The 16,851-nt window shown below is 42.5% G+C and overlaps 2 protein-coding genes and 1 pseudogene across 4 annotated transcripts; 1 reads left to right on the top strand and 2 right to left on the bottom strand.

The window, feature by feature from the left end:
• Positions 1-19: 19 nt before the first annotated feature.
• Positions 20-120, top strand: LOC123798341 (U6 spliceosomal RNA; annotated as a pseudogene).
• Positions 121-2,799: 2,679 nt separating this feature from the next.
• CRYGB (crystallin gamma B) lies at positions 2,800-4,705 on the bottom strand. 3 transcript variants are annotated; one of them, XM_045806134.2, is made up of 3 exons: positions 4,697-4,705; positions 4,359-4,601; positions 2,800-3,075 (listed from the first exon to the last, which is right to left on the bottom strand). In XM_045806134.2, exons 1-3 carry the CDS (start codon positions 4,703-4,705, stop codon positions 2,800-2,802), a joined length of 528 nt encoding a protein of 175 aa, XP_045662090.1. The 3 variants fall into 3 exon arrangements, with proteins under 3 accessions (XP_045662090.1, XP_045662089.1, XP_087722476.1); XM_045806133.2 differs by having other exon boundaries at positions 4,353-4,601; XM_087866350.1 differs by having other exon boundaries at positions 2,800-3,058; positions 4,345-4,601.
• A 9,945-nt stretch (positions 4,706-14,650) lies between these two features.
• LOC123798049 (gamma-crystallin A) lies at positions 14,651-16,457 on the bottom strand. The gene is made up of 3 exons (XM_045806135.2): positions 16,449-16,457; positions 16,104-16,346; positions 14,651-14,923 (listed from the first exon to the last, which is right to left on the bottom strand). The coding sequence occupies exons 1-3, from the start codon at positions 16,455-16,457 to the stop codon at positions 14,651-14,653; spliced, it is 525 nt and encodes a 174-aa protein (XP_045662091.2).
• Between the last annotated feature and the right edge of the window lie 394 nt (positions 16,458-16,851).

Consider the following 16,851-nt stretch of genomic DNA (forward strand, 5'->3'; position numbering starts at 1 on the left):
GAAAAAGATTTAGAATCTGGTGCTCACTTTGGCAGCATGCATACTAAAATTAGAGTGATACAGAGAAGATTAGCATGGCACAAGGATGGCATGTAAATTCTTGAAGGATTCCATATTAAAAAAAAAGATTTAAAATCTTGACTATTATAAACTAGGATCTACAGGAAATACTGGTGTGTATAGGGTATATAGGCTGACACTGGAGTTATCTTGAGTTGTTTTTCATCTTCATGGGCAAAAGGTTAGTGGGATCCTGTAGGGTATCCCTTCTCCCATTCCTCTCTTGGAGGCTGCTTTCATCTCAGACCTTTTACCTCTTTGAGGTTCCAGTGGGAACTTTTGAGAGAGGAGGGAGAGAAGAAGGAAGCATAGGTGAGGAGTTAGTTTGGTTGTATCCCCCTCTGCCCCCCCCACCATTACTTCCCTCTGTTGATTGTTTTTAATATTGGGATTAGAGGGAGGATACCATTCTCTTTGCCTGTTCCCCACGGATGGGAACACAATTTTCAAGAAGAAAAACTTGATCAGTGACATCCAGGGTCTCTAATTTTATGTGTTTTGGGTTCAAGTGTTTCAGGATCATTTCCATGTCTGAAGTCTGTGATTTTATGCTTACCAAGCAAATAAAGTAAAATTCAGCACTGTGAGAAGCTTTTGGCTTTCCCATTTATGCCTGATATGTTACTGGCAAACAGAGAACTCTGGCTAATATCTCCAGGAAGCCAACACTAGTGTTGGGAGTTTAAAGGTTGAAGAACTGGGATTTAGGAATAATTAGTACCAAATAATTCAAGAACCTATTTTCTAGGGAAAGAACCATGTGGCCCAGTTTGCCTTGAACACTCCTGGGTCATGCCTTTTGCCCCGGTGTAATCCCTAATAGCACCCACTTGTGCTATCAAAAATGACTCAGACTAAGCAACAAATTTGATGCTTGTTCTGTTCATGAGTCACATGGGTGGTAGATATGGAACCCTGGAAAGCATGGTTTGGAAGGAGACTATAAAAAATGAACAGCCATGTGGGTATAGTTAAGAACAGAGGAGAGATGAGCAAGAATGAGAAAGAAGACCAGGCCACCCAGCAGCAGGTTGGACCTTGCAGACTGTTGAGAGCATGGCCACCTAATATTTAATTTCATATTGTTGTACTGCTGGGATCTAAACTCCTCCCACAATCTCTATAATGAAGCTGGTGGCGGACATGAATGTTTCATATGAGAGATGGTTCAGAGCTCCAGGAAAAGGAGCTATGTCTCCCACTGAGTTGGTGAGACACATGGGGTGGGTCACATGGGGGAGGACAAGATGATCCTAACAGGGCAGGAGTTCAGAGGGGAGGGTGACTGGAAAAGGCATAAATAACTCATTCCCTTTCCAGAATTACAAGAGACATTGAGTACATTTGTGTCGGAGAGCGTGGATACGCAAGTCTCCCACTCCATGTGAGATGACATTTCAGCCATTTCATTAGAATCTCAAAGAATGGGGTACTTTAAATGGATTTTGACCTGAAACCATCAGCTTTATTGTGGAACTTTGTAAGAAACAGAATGAAGAACCATATTTCATTATTGCAGGGTGCTATTAGGGATGTTGTTTGCTCAGTACCCACTTTATTAGGACCTACATGAAAACTTTGTTTGAGGTTTCAGTACTGGGAACAGTTAGGTTAGTTTTGGATAATTAGTTTATTTGTCTCATGGACTCTCTCAGTCATGGAACTGGTCTTGTTTCCCCTCTGTCTTGGTGGTTGGATTCAAATCTGGCTTTACCTACAACCAACAAAGTGCCTCAGAACATGGGACTTGGGCTCAAATGTCTCTCCTGGAAAATAAACATCCTCAAAGAAAACACACAAACAGTCAAGCAAACTTCTCCAGAAAATGTCAATTCCTCATTTTCCATTTAGTATTACTTTCCAGGTATAGTCATAATTCTTTACTTCCTATTAGAGTGATAGGAGTTTGAGTTTCCATATGTACATGTGGTTTTTTGTAGAAATCCTGAAATTCTTCAATAAAAGAGACAGTGAATTCTATTTGGATTGAAAATCTCCTGGAGGAATGAGGTATTGACATGGAATTGGCTGCCATTAGAAGGGTAAAGAACACAAGAGGGGAGGGTGACCAGTTTATTCATTTGTTTTTGAAGCTAAAGGAAGGGTCTAGATGCTGAGACGACTTTCCTCATTAGCTAAGATTTGGCCTACATAGAAAAGATGGTGGAGGGGCGCCTGGGTGGCTCAGTCGTTAAGTGTCTGCCTTTGGCCCAGGGCGTGATCCCGGCGTTCCGGGATTGAGCCTCACATCAGGCTCCTCCGCTGGGAGCCTGCTTCTTCCTCTCCCACTCCCCCTGCTTGTGTTCCCTCTCTCACTGGCTGTCTCTCTCTGTCAAGTAAATAAATTAAAAAAATCTTAAAAAAAAAAAAGAAAAGAAAAGATGATGGAGGTAACCTACAAGGATAACTTGAGGCATTACAATAAGTACTAATTTAAGATTGTAGCTGCAAATTTACCCTTTAAGACTAACCATAAATGTCTTTAGCCCGATTGAATTGAACCTTGAGCCTACATGGTTTAGTCTTCAAAAGAATGCTGGCAATGATATCCTTTACTTTATCCCCCTTAAAAGACATTGTTTCCCATCATGAAAATGTCGGTCATTATGTTTGGCTAAGTACCATTATTGCTTACAAAGTCTTAATAGGTTAAAAGAAGAGCAGGACTCCGTAGTGCCAGAAACACAAGCTAAATATTTTATTGGATTCTAAAGGAGAAAAGTGGAGAACATAAATACTTTAGTAAAAATCCATTACTCGTCTGAAAGAACCAACTTTGGCGTTCGTGGCCCCCCAGTCAAGGTATCTCCTGTACTCCCCAGGCCTCAGGAGGTACTGCCTTCCCCTGTAGTTGGGCAGCTCATAAAGGACCCAGCAGCCATCCAGCACATTGAGGGAGTGGATTTCGTTGAGATGGAAGCGGTCCTGAAGAGAGAGACAATCGTCTGTGATCTCTGACATTTGTCCTCTGAAGTCATCTCTCTCATAGATCCTCATTCTGAACGTGCCGGAGTGCTGGGGAGGCAAACAGAAAGGAAAAGATAAATGAACACAAATGGAGAGAATTAGAGTTCTAACCCCTATGCTTCCCTGCCCCCACCAGCCCAAAAGTTCCTGGAGTCCAGGTTTGCTTCCAGAACAATCATGTTGCAGTGTTAAAGAGACTTCCGGCCCCCATCACACTCCCCTCCCACCCTCTCCACCCACCCCTGCGTCTACAGGATTTCTGGGCAATGCGAGGGACAAAACAGGCAGCCCTTCAGTGCTACCCATTGGGCTCTGTCCTTGGCAGCCAAGGTTTGTCTCAAATAAAGTGATCATGTTAAGGCTTGTTATTAGAGAAGGTCCTTCTCAAAAGAGAAAAGTGTAAGTCATTGGAAAGGAAAGTCCCATTTGATATAGCACTCTGGTTAAAAAGGAATCAACATTTAGCTATTTTCTCTAAGGCCGATGTTTTGGTTTTGTGTACACCATGGAGCGTAAGATTATTAAGCTTTTGTAGAAAAGAAGACGACCCATTTTCTTTGTCTCTGTTTTTATCGCCTCAGTGTCACTTCGGATTTCAACCTATCTGACTCTTAAGTTTGCTTTCCGGGCTCTTCCCTCACTGTCTTTGTTTCCCTCTGCAGCAAAAATCATCTCCATTGAGCTCTGTTTGGATGACACTATACCCCATACCTCCCACAACTCCGGCACATTCTTCTGAGAACTGTGCAAATGGCTCTCTAGGAAATACTGAATCTCAAACTTTCATTTTGGAATTGGCCTTTCCTCTAATTTATACCTCTAAGTGAGCTAATAGATACTGACCATGAAATTAGAATAAAAACCAAAAGAAAGGGGCTGATCTTCTCCAGGAAGATCATTAAATAGAAAAGTGAGCCAAAGCAAGCAAGTGTATTCTTATCAATTAAGCAGACCCAGATTGTATCTAGAAGATTTGACATATTATTTCTGAGTTGACACCGCTTGGAATGACGCCTTTAGGAAGCTCTATCTTAAACACGTGGCAACTTCTGTTTTCCCTCTGTCCTCTTTTTCTCAATTAGTCTTTGGATTTTTAAATTTTTTATTACATTTAAAATATAAAATTATGGGAACATGTGAGTGAAAAAGCAAGCACCACAGAGTTCATAAAGAATGGCTTCCCCTCTGAGACCCCCTTCTAGAATGGACTGTGGGCAGTGGGCTCACTCTCACCTGCTGCTCTCTAGTTGGAATGATTTGGTTGAAGAATGGTATTTGTTCATGGCTTTCATTTCCAAAGAGACCAAAGAGGAGGACGGAGCCACACTCACCTGGGGGATGAGGTGGCAGGAGCGGATGGAGTCGCTGAAGCCCAGCCACTGCTGGTAGTCGGTGTAGTCCCCGCGCCGCAGGAAGTACTGGTGGCCTTGGTAGTTGGGGCGCTCATACAGCATCCAGCAGCCGCTGTCCACGCGGATGGAGTTGCAGCGGCTGAAGTAGGGCTGCAGGTTGGGGCAGTCGCTGCTGCACTCGTAGCAGCGGCCCTGGAAGCCCCGCTCCTCGTAGAAGGTGATCTGCAGAGTGGAAGATGTGGGAGCATGAGGCCATTTGCCCCTGCTGAAGGGGCTGTGCCAGGGCCGACCCTGAGCCTCCGGGACCCCGCACTTACCTTCCCCATTTTGGAGCGAGGGAGCAGGAGGAGTTGGCCAGCGCTGTGTGGGACGAGGGGGAGTGAGGCTGTATATATAACAGCCCTGACTGCTGCCTCCGCAGGAAATCACACAAAAGGGGCCCCTTTTGGTGAGTTAAGGGGATTTGCCGGCTCCCCGCTCCTCCTCCCCCTGGTCATTGGGGTTAGCTGAATGGTTTACTCTCATTCTTTCTGGTAGGTTCGGGTTGTTCTAATTCACTAAAGCTGTTGTTGCCACCAAAATGAAAAGAGTCTTTACTCTTTTAGTTGTGAAAAAGGATGAACGAAATTCTATCCCCATGCTTTTATTTTGTCGCCTGTTCTGCTTAATTGACTCCTCAAAGGTAATTAAAGTAAGTCATGTATTCTGCTCCGGGACTGGTGGTGGTGGTGGTTTTTAACTTTTATGAAAAATCAGAATTTAAATCATAAGAAATCTTAAGGAAGAGGGAATCAAGGGAAATGATCTGTAGAAGTGCTTTAAAAAGGCTAAGGCGTAGTTCAAAGTCGAGACGCTTTGGTCAGCACTGTTGTTATTTTGGGGTCTGTCGAGTAAAACTGATGCTTGACTGGAAATGTGTAGGCTCCTGGAGGCTGGGAATTCTCTTATTCCTTTCCGCTTCTGGGCCTAGAGCAGAGGGTTGGCTCCTAGTAGGCTCTCGGTACTTGGCTTTGACCTGAAAGAAAGCAGATAGCTAAGGCCTTCCTCCCCTTCCTCACAACTCCCCGAGCCTAAATCCTTCCTTCTGCTGGTGGCTGCCCCGAGCACTGCTTGCTCTTTTATGTCCCTGTCCTCCTTCAGTGTCCTAAGATCTTCCCTCCTCATCACCATTAAAGACTCTTGCTTACTTGGTAAGGCTGGCTTGAGTTAGTGTGAGGAGTAATGTAGAAGCCCTCAAAATACCGACGGCCTCCTTCCTCAGACTTCGGAGATGCTGGAGAGCACCCAAGCCAGATGACAGAGCCTCTTGACCGTATGAATTTCACAGTGTGGTGTGGGGACCCCAAAGGTCCCTGAGACACTTTCAAGAGGTTCCTAAGGTCAAAACAGTTTTCATAACAATACCAAGATGTTCTTGACCCTTTTCCCTCTTATTCTTTTTTTTTTTTTTTAAGATTTTATTTATTTATTTTGACAGAGAAAGCCAGCGAGAGAGGGAACACAAGCAGGGGAGTAGGAGAGGAAGAAGCAGGCTCCTAGTGGAGAAGCCTGATGCAGGGCTCGATCCCATAAAGCCAGGATCATGCCCTGAGCCAAAGGCAGACGCTCAACGACTGCACCACCCAGGCGCCCCTCTTCGCTCTTATTCTTTTTCAGGGGTACAGTGGAGTTTTTCCAGAGGCTCTAGGACATTCAAGAGACTTATAAAAATGTAAAACAATTCCAATCTTTTCGTTAATTGTTGTTGCTTTGGAAAATACAGTTATTATTCATAAAAATATGTTATTTATGTTAACATGTAATAGGCTTACCACCTAAGGCCTCGGGTCAGAGGCCTATACTCAGACTTCTCCGAGCATCTGCCCCACTTCGTCACCACCCAGCATAGCACTGCTGCTCCGCCTTTCTCATAAAATTTCTTCTTTTCCTTGTCTTCAGCAAGGTTATCAACTCAAGAATAAGGGCCACGTCACACTTCCTTATCTCCCACCACAATTTATTAGTTAAGTAGGTGGATAAACAGAGTCCTGCAAACATGAAGAACATGAAAAAATAATGATTCTATTTTGGAGAACAGGAACTCCCCCACGTGAGATCACCCACACGGACGTTCAGAGACATCGAAGCCACTTTCTCCCACTCAGCTACCACTCTCTCTGGTTCTGACGCCCTCTGCTGCTGCTTCTGCCTCTCCTTGCTGACCTGGGAGGACTTGAAAGGAGGTGAAAATGGCCCAGAACCCCAGGCTGGTGCAGGCCCACCACAGCACGGCCTTCCTGTGGGGTGGGGAGGTGTTAAAACCCCACCAGGGCTATGTCGTTCAAGTCTCTAAGTGGCTACGGGAGAGAGACAGGGGAGTGGGCCTGAGAAAGAGAACAAAAATAAAGAAAAAGTGGTAAACAACATTTTTGTGAAGGAAAATAATAAAAAGGATTCTTAGCTATTTCCTTGTAGTTTATTTTTTATATTATACATTTTAAAAGATTTATTTATTTATTTATTTATTTGAAAGAGAGAGAGAGAGAAAGAGCAGGGAAGGGGCAGAGGGAGAGGCAGAGAAGCAGACTCCCTGCTGAACACCCCAGTGTGGGGGCTCCTTGTACTTTAGAAGATGGATGGATCAATGGAATGAGACTTTAGGTCCTGGATGCTGCAAGACAGGCTCTGTTATGTCTCTTCATATTTTTTTTTAAAGATTTTATTTATTAATTTGACAGAGATAGAGACAGCCAGCGAGAGAGGGAACACAAGCAGGGGGAGTGGGAGAGGAAGAAGCAGGCTCATAGCAGAGGAGCCTGATGTGGGGCTCGATCCCATAACGCCAGGATCACGCCCTGAGCCGAAGGCAGACGCTTAACCGCTGTGCCACCCAGGCGCCCCTGTTATGTCTCTTCATATTATCAGCCAATGGCCCAGTCTAATTATGTGGGAGGTTAAGGGACTGAAGCCACTGAGCCTTTTATCAGAAATATTTGAATACCGAGTTTAGCTGTAATGTACAAGTTTTTTGTTTTGTTTTGTTTTTAATAACTGTAAAACTCCCTTTGGAAGAACTGGTCTTATTTAAATCAGAACAAAAATTTAGAAAGTTGTTTAAGGTCCTCTAGGAGCTCATAGTTAAATAAACTTGTAGATCAAAATATTTGAATGGATCTAATATAACCCTGGCTTCTTCTAAAAACAAGATCATTCATTTAGGAGCCATTATAGTTGCCTGAGGCCTGTTAGGAGCCTGAGTGGAAATAGTTCATTAACCAACACCCCCCCCCCCCCCCAAACGTTTTAGTTTACAAGCTGGCTTTTCCTGAAGCACTTGCAGACTTCTTTCCTGACTCTCTGGTAACCACTCCCAAGTGAAATCTCTTGAGCTCATCAGCACGTCATTGACATGACCTTGCTGAAGGAAGCCATGTCTACTTCCATTTAAGGCGTTAGGATTGAAACTGCAGCAAACCTTATAGCATTCACTTGGCTTGTGATGATGAAAATAATAATAGGCAATAATAAATAGCCTACTGTATAAAGAGTGTCTGGTATGTTCCAGACACTGTACAAGAAATTGTACAAAGTACCTCATGTAGCCAACACAGCACAGTTATTATGGGAACTTCCCCAAATGTTTGTGAGATCTCGGGCAAGAACATAAACAGAGCCCCCTTTACCTCTTCCCTCCTCTCTTTTCACTCCCTCACATGTCCACAGTCTATCCGCATGCTCCTTGCCCCCCTTCACTTCCCACAAACAGCTGCCTTTTGACTACCAGTGTCCTTGGGAGGACAGGCCCCGTTAAGACTCTCTTTTAGGTCTTGGAAACAAAGGTCTAAATAGAGGGAATTCTGGAGTTTCAGGTAAAAGGAGCATGGTCTAAAAGAAGTGTGGGCTTGTCCCCAAGGTTCCACAGATTCCTGTCCTGTGGGGAAGATTGCAGCTGGAAGAGGCTAGAGTAAGACTCTCTGAGGCACCCAGTTCAGGTCAAGATCCCTGACTGCCCAAGTCTAATCAGTACTGATCATGACAGAGAAAAAAATCCAAAAGGTAGACATAGTTAGTAAGTGGAGGAACTGGGAATTGAACTCAGGTGTGTCGGCTCCAAGGCCTAAACTAATTGCCTCTGCATATAACAATGGCTGGTTTTAGATGTTACCTTTCTAGGTGTGCCTATCTTATATCTTCCCTAAATTATACACTTCTCAATGTCATACTTTCCTTTTAATTTACGAAAGGCCTAGCATCCAGCTAGCCTGTGGTGTCCCTACCAACCCCAAGAATCTTTGTCTTTAACAGGAGCTCTGGTAAATTGTAGTGGACTCTTCAATTGACTGATTGCTGCCAGGCTGAAGAAATCAGCATTAACTGACTATAAAAGGCTCTGTAATCCCATATTCATTTATTTGTCTTAGATTTCTCAGACAGTGGTAATGGGTGACTGTCAAAGGGACATTGAAGATGTTCACATTTTCTTGACTTAAAGGAATTTTCTAGAAAACAGCTAATTTATTCTGACGTGTTTTCCTTATAAAGTCCATATATATGGCACAATTAAACACAACTGATGGAGGGGTGACTACTACTTACTGAGTCTCTGCTATATGCTAGCTTCTTTACAGAACATAGCTCATTTACTCCTCATAAGATCATGCAGAGAAAACCAAAGCTCAGAGGGGATAAGTAACTTGCTCAAGGTCACCCAGCCATTAGCTGGTCAAGCCAGGAACCAAGTCTATGGAGCTCAAAGCCTGCATTGGTAACCACTGAGATAACCCATTTTGAAACCTAACAGAGTCTTAAAGTATCAGAGCTGGAAGGAAACATGGAGCTCATCTTGTCCAGACCCTTCATTTTATAGAGAGGGAAACTTGTGGTATACTTGTGAGATCAAATGCTTTTTTCTAAGCCTCTAAATTCACCAGATTAAAACAAAACCAAATCCTAAATTAACAAAGTTATTTTCAGTGGGACATGTCACCTTATTTTTCATTTTTTGTTAAAACAGAGCTCATATGTCATTAGTCACCCAACTAGAGGGCAACACGTGATGATTTAGCTGGGCCAGCAACAAAATCTCAAACCTTCTGCATATTTGGAATTGATAAGAGCCACACATTTTAATAATACGTGTATCTTAAAAAAAAGATTTTATTCATTTATTTGTCAGAGAGAGAGCGGGAGAGAGAGAGAGCACAAGCAGGGGAGTGGCTGGCAGAGGGAGAAACAGGCTCCCCGCTGAGCAAGAAGCCTGATGTGGGACTCAATCCTAGGACTGTGGGACCATGACCTGAGCCAGACAGGTAACCAACTGAGCCACCCAGGCATCCCAATAATATGTGTATCTTATCATTTATCCTATAAGTTTCTTCCACAAGAAGGAATCTTATTTTAAAAGGATCATTACTTAAGTTTCTGTACAGAGCATTAGTTTCTAAAGATTTCTTTCTTTTCTTTCTTTCTTTCTTTCTTTCTTTCTTTCTTTCTTTCTTTCTTTCTTTCTTTCTTTCTTTCTTTCTTTCTCTTCCTTCCTCCTTCCCTCCCTTCTTTTCTTCCTTCCTTCCCCTCCTCCTCCCTCCCTTCCTTCCTTCCTTTTTAAGTAATCTCTATACCCAACGTGGGGCTCAAACTCACAACGCTGAACGCTGAGATCAAGAGTTGCATGTTCTACTGACTGAGCCAGGCACCCCAGAGCATTAGTTTTTTTTTTTTTTAAGATTTTATTTATTTATTTGACAGAGAGAGAGACAGCCAGTGAGAGAGGGAACACGAGCAGGGGGAGTGGGAGAGGAAGAAGCAGGCTCCCAACAGAGAAGCCTGATGTGGGACTCGATCCCAGGACCCTGGGATCATGCCCTGAGCCGAAGGCAGATGCTTAACAACTGAGCCACCCAGGTGCCCCATCCCAGAGCATTAGTTTTTAAAAGATCTTTATTGAGATATAATTCACATACCATACAGTTGGTCCATTTAAAGTATATAATTAATGGTTTTAGTATGTTCACAGATATGTACAACCATTGCTATGGTCAATTTTAGAATATGGTTGTCACCACAATGAGAAATCCTGTGCTTTTTAGTTTCATTCCTTTATCTACCCATTCCTTCCAGCCCTAAGCAACCACTAATCGATTTACTGTCTCTGTAGCTTTGCCTATTCTGGATATTTCATATCAGTGGAATCCTATAATATACATACTTCTGTGACTGGCTTCTTTCACTTTGCATGTTTTCAAGATTCATCCATGTTATAGCACATATCAGTATTTCATTCCTTTTTTATGGCCAAATAGTATTTCATAATATAGATATATCACATTTTATTGATCCAGTCATCCATTGATAGACTTTTGGGTTGTTTTCACCTTTCGGCTATTGTGACTAGTGCTGCTATAAACACTCATGTGTAAAGTTTGTGTTTGAACACTGCTTTCAGTTCTTATGAATATATATCTAGAAGTAGAATTGGTGAGTCATATGATAACTCCATGTTTAACTAAGGAACTGCCAAGCTATCTTCCACAGCTGCCACACCATTTTACATTTCCACCAGCAACTTATGAGAATTCCAATCTCTCTACATCCTTACCAATATTTGTTATTTTCTGGAGCTTTCCCCCCCTAAAATTATTATAACTATCCTAGTAGGCATTAAGTGGTATCCCATTGTGGGTTTGATTTGAATTTCCCTAAGGACCAATGATGTTGAGCATCTTTTCTTTTGTTTATTGGCCATTTGTATATCTTCTTCAGAAAGATATATATTCAAGTCTTTTGCCCATCATGAGAGACTATGGACTATGAGAAACAAACTGAGGACTACAGAGGGGAGGGGGGTGGGGGAATGGGATAGGCCAGTGATGGGTAGTAAGGAGGGCACATATTGCATGGTGCACTGGGTGTTATACACAACTAATGAATCATCGAGCCTTACATCGAAAACCGGGGATGTACTGTATGGTGACTAACATAATATAATAAAAAATCATTATAAAAAAAAAATAGTGTTGTCTTTGTGTTATTGAGTTGTAAGATATATATATTCTGGATACTCAACTCTTGCCAGATATATGGTTTGTAAATATTTTTTCCCATTCTGTAGGTTGCCTTTTGACTTTTTTTCTTTTTTATAAAAATTATTTTTTATTTACCTTATTTATTTATTTTTAATTTTTCTCCCAAGATTTTATTTAAAGTTAGTTAACATACAGTGTAGTATTGGTTTAAGGAGTAGAATTTAGTGATCACTTACAAATAACACCCAGTGCTCACACCAACAAGTGCCCTCCTTAATGCCCAACACCCATTTAGCCCATCCCCCCACCCACCTCCCCTCCAGCAACCCTCAGTTTGTTCTCTGTAGTTAAGAGTCTCTTATGGTTTTCCTCTCTCTCTGTTTTTATCTTATTTTGTTTTTCCTTCCCTGCCCCTATGTTCATCTGTTTTGTTTCTTAAATCCCACATATGAGTGAAATCATAGAGTATTTGTCTTTGTCTGACTGACTTATTTCACTTAGCATAATACCCTCTAGTTCCATCCACATCATTGCAAATGGCAAGATTTCATTCTTTTTGATGGCTGAGTAAAAGTCTTTTGTATATATATACCATATCTTCTTTATCCATGCATTGGTTGATGGACATTTGGGCTCTTTCCATAATTTGGCTATTGTTGATAATGCTGCTATAAACATGGGGCTGTATATGCTCCTTCAAATCATTATTTTTGTATTCTTTGGATAAATACCTAGTAGTGCACAATTGCTGAGTCATAGGGTAGCTCTAATTTTAACTTTTTGAGGAACCTGCATATTATTTTCCAGAATGGTTGCACCAGTTTGCATTTCCACCAACACTGTAAGAGCGTTCCCCTTTCTCTGCAGCCTTGCCAACATCTGTCGTTTCCCAAGTCATTAATTTTAGCCATTCTAACAGGTATGAGGTGGTATCTTATTGTGGTTTTGATTTGTATTTCCCTGATGCCAAGTTATGTTGAGCATTTTTTCATGTGTCTGTTATACATTTGTATGCCTTCTTTGGTGAAATCTCTGTTCATGTCTTCTGCCCATTTCTTAACTGGATTACTTATTTTTTGGGTGTTGAGTTTGATAAGTTCTTTATAGATTTTGGATACTAGCCCTTTATCCAATATGTCATTTGCAAACATCTTCCCTCATTCCATAGGTTGCCTTTTAGTTTTGTTGATTGTTTCCTTCACTGTGCAGAAGCTTTTTATCTCAAGGAAGTCCCAATAGTTATATTTGCTTTTGTTTCCCTTGCCTCCAGAGATGTGTCTAGTAAGAAGCTGCTACATTCACTTTCTTGATAGTGTCCTTTGATTCATAAAACATTTTAATTTTAAGTCCAATTTGTCTTGCTATTGTTGTTTCTGCTTTCATATTTAAGAAATCATTGCCTAATAAAAGACCATAAAGATGTATGCTTGTGTTTTCTTCCAAGTTTTATGGCTTGACTTTTTACATTTAAGTCTTTGATTTTTTTGAGTTGATTTTTACATATGGTGTGAAATAGGGGGCTAACTTCATCCTTTGCATGTGGTTGTCCAGTAGTTTCAGCACCGTTTGTTGAGAAGCTATTCTTTCCCATTGAATCATCTTAGAATCCTTGTCAAAAATCAGTTGACACATGGGTTAATTTCTGGACTCTCAAGTCTATTTCATTCATCTCCATGTCTACCCAATGCCAGGACCTTGCTGTCTCGATTACTGTTGTTTTATGGTAAGTTCTGAAATTGAGAAGTACTCCTACTTTGTTCTTCTTTCTCAAGATTGTTTTGGCTATTCTGGGTCACTTGCAATTCCATGTGAATTTTAAAATCGGTTTTGATAAAAAGGTTAACAGGGACAGGCACTATTTATGCTTATACAGATTTGAAAAGAGAATTAGCATTCTGGGAAAGCAGCTTTACTATAGTGGAAAGAAATTCCAGAGGTATGCAGTGGAGTAAATATTAATACTTCACTCTGTGTAATCAAGTCTTTTTTTTTTAATTTAAATTCGATCAATTAACATATAGTGTATTATTAGTTTCAGTGGTAGAGTTCAGTGATTCATCAGTCTTATATAATACTCAGTGCTCATTTCGTCATGTGTGTAATTGAGTCTTTTTTAAAGATTTTATTCATTTATTTGAGAGAGCAAGAGAGTGAAAGAGAGAGAGAGAGAGAGAGAGAGCATGAGCAGGGGGAGGGGCAAAGGAAGACAGAGAAGCAGACTCCCTGCTGAGCAGGGAGCCTGATGTGGAACTCAGTCCCAGGAGCCTCAGATTATGACCTGAGGGAAGGCAGATCCTTAACCTACTGAGTCACCCAGGCGCTCTGTGATTGGGTCTTGATAGAAATTCATACTGGAGTCCAAAATAAAGATGACTGTATTGTACTCTTGAATTTGAGCAGACACTGGGGATACATGAATTTTCTACATTTACGTTTGTGTAATAATTTAAAAATAACAAAATATGTTCACAATCTTTCCTTATCTTTTCGTCATAATTATCCTGGAATTTAGTGAAGCAGGAATTTCTTATCCACCGTTAATCTTCAATAAGGTAATTTTGGAACAGAGAGGATAAGAAATGACTTGATCAAAGAGATAAGCCAGTAAGTAGGGAAACCAACCATCCTGGTTTACCTGAGACTGAGGGGCTTTCCAGGCTGTAGGACTTTCAGTGCTAAAACTGGGAAAGTCCCTAAAAATCTAGTCCGAATTGGACACATCGCTGGTAATTAGCAGAAGTAAGATAACAACTCAGGCCCTTTAACGCTTACTTTAACACTTTTCTTACCCGCTGAACTCATCAAGCACGCTTGACCTTCTCTACCTTGGGAATTCTGCTTAAAACCCCTCTCTCCACTCAGCTTTTCTTGACTCATCTGAGACTTCAGCTGCCCTAACCTTTCCGACAATCCCGTGTCTTTGGTGTCCCAGCCTCAACTCATTCTATGTTTTCTACTTTATATGGGGTCTAATAGGTTTTCCTTCCATTCGCCTGCCCTCTCTTTCTCAGACTGGGGGTTGTAGAAGCAGACATGTTGTTTCTCCCTCCTTCCCATGACATGTGTGGGGGCTCCAGGAATACTGTTGCCTGACCAACGGGGAAGCAAGTAGACGGTCAAAACACCTGACCTTCAGGGTCAGGTAAGTTGCCAAGGGTCACCATTTATTAGAATTCAGTGGTTATCTAAAGATAAACAAGAGTCACTTAGTGCCAGCAGCACAGTTTGTGTATTTACTGCATTTTGATGTGGATCGTACCAGGAAACAGCCTAGTACAAATCGATGACCCGTCTCAGAGAGCCCACCCTGGCATCCATGGCCCCCCAGTCGTGGTAGCGCCTGTAGTCCCCCGGCCTCAGCAGGTACTGCCGCCCCCGGTAGTTGGGCAGCTCGTAGAGGACCCAGCAGCCCTCCAGCACGTGGAGGGAGTGCAGCTCATTGAGCCGGAAGCGATTGTGGATGCAGGAACAGTCTTCAGTGAGCTCAGACACCAGGCCCCCGTAGTCGTGTCTCTCGTACAGCCTTATCCTGTGAGAGCTGGTCTGTTGTGACAATAAACAAAAGAAGAAAAATCAGTGTGGGCATCTCTGATCTCAGTAAAAGTGACTTAGTCAGCCCGCATCTTCATGAAGCACAGTTTTCAAGCCATCCTGCCGTGTATGTGTCTTCTCCTCACATTGTTGGTCTAACAAATTAGGAAGAATACTAAAATAAAACTGACCTGATCTTGTGGAAGAAACAAACATTGAGATAAAGGGAATAAAAGGGATTCCTTTGTAGGAAACCATTGGTCACAACTGTATTCAGTGAGTGTGCAGAGAGGATTTTAACGCTCTTTTCTGTTATGTCCGCACGTAACAGGGTCCTAACAAGCTTGTTTTTAAGTCACTCTTTACACATAATTTACGGCAATGTGTATTTACCCTGAGTCCACATGTCTGACATTTTGCCAAGTCACCTGAACCATTTGAGGTTCTTGCCTCAAAGAAATTCGTGTTTTATTTATCTTTTTGCCTCTGCAAATTTCTCTAGCCTACTTTGGTTTCACTTCTTGAATCTGCTTGTCATACCTCACAATTTGGTGTCACCAGCAAGGAGAAACATAAACTCAGCATGTTTAAAAACATTAAGCAGCACTTTGATGAGGACCATGTCCCATGAAATCCTAATTAATGACCTGTCTCTAACCCTGGTAAGAAACTAGTTGATAATGACTCCTGGGAACCAGGGAGCCCCTTGGACCTGAGACATGTTATTCTAGTTTCTAGATCCTTATGCCATAGAGACTGTGTGGAAAACAATCACTAATACAGTCTGAACACATTACACCTACATTGTTCCCCCGAGGTCTGTTAAATGTTCCTACCATTAAAAAATAATGATTTAGATAGGCTTTTTTTCTTTTCTTTTCTATACATGATGATTTTTATTTAGAAAGTAGGAATCAGCTGGCTGCTACCAAGTTTAACTTCAGAGGCTATGTTGTGATTTCTTACGCCCTAAAAACAATCTTGTCCTTAAATAAGAAAAAAAAAAAAAAGAGGTTACAGTGATTCATAAGCCTACTCACATTTTTTTTTTTTTTAATGCTTGACAGTCATGCATTGCTATCCTTACTGTGAACACTAGTCCTGAGTTGAAACAAACTGACTTTGACCAACAGGAATTTACGGCCACAGATCAGTGATGATTTCCCGTCAGTCTGGTGGAAGCGAGACTCACGTAAGGAATGGCCCGGCAGGAGCGGATGGAGTCGCTGAGGCCCAGCCACTGCTGGTAGTCGGGGTAGTCCCCGCGCCGCAGGAAGTACTGGTGGCCTTGGTAGTTGGGGCGCTCATACAGCATCCAGCAGCCGCTGTCCACGCGGATGGAGTTGCAGCGGCTGAAGTAGGGCTGCAGGTTCGGGTGGTCGCTGCTGCACTCGTAGTGGCGGCCCTGGAAGCCCCGGTCCTCGTAGAAGGTGATCTGCGGTGGGAGGAATGAGGGAATGGCCAGAAGTCAGCGGGGAAGGAACCCCGAACACAGGAGACACGCAACAGACGTGGCATGGCACCTCAGGTGACTCACCTTCCCCATGGTTGTTAGCAGCGGATGATCAGCGTCCGGCGTGATGGGGACAAGAGTGGCAGCTGGTATATATAGCAGGAGGGCTGCTGCGTTGGCAGGAACAACACAAAAGGGGCCTGGAGGTAGTGCGTGAGGGGATTTCTATGTTCTCTCTCTTTTTTTCATTTGGGATCATGGGGTAGGGGGCTCTCATTCTCTCTCTGGCATTTTCGAGTTCTCCTCACTAGCTCCAGTGAAAGGAATTGAGTTCAGCAGAGCCATCATGACCTTGGAGACAAAGGGCGCACTTCTCATCCTATGCAGCTCTCTAGAAATACATTACATGCCCGGCATTTTGTGTGTTTGCCTATGGAAACTGCTGAGATGGGGTTGGTGGTTCCATCTGGGGTGACTTGTGACAATC

The sequence above is a fragment of the Ursus americanus genome, chromosome 1, assembly GCF_024610735.1.
Source record: "Ursus americanus isolate L20-20 chromosome 1, mUrsAme1.1.p, whole genome shotgun sequence".
NCBI classification, from domain to species: Eukaryota; Metazoa; Chordata; class Mammalia; order Carnivora; family Ursidae; genus Ursus; species Ursus americanus.

What these genes read in the sequence shown, in the direction of transcription:
- LOC123798049 (XM_045806135.2), bottom strand. An exon ending in CCTGCCGGGCCATTCCTTAC is followed by an intron (nt 14,924 to 16,103) that starts GTGAGTCTCGCT and finishes TTGTCACAACAG; the next exon opens with ACCAGCTCTCACAGGATAAG.
- CRYGB (XM_045806133.2), bottom strand. An exon ending in ACCTCATCCCCCAGGTGAGT is followed by an intron (nt 3,076 to 4,352) that starts GTGGCTCCGTCC and finishes TTGCCTCCCCAG; the next exon opens with CACTCCGGCACGTTCAGAAT.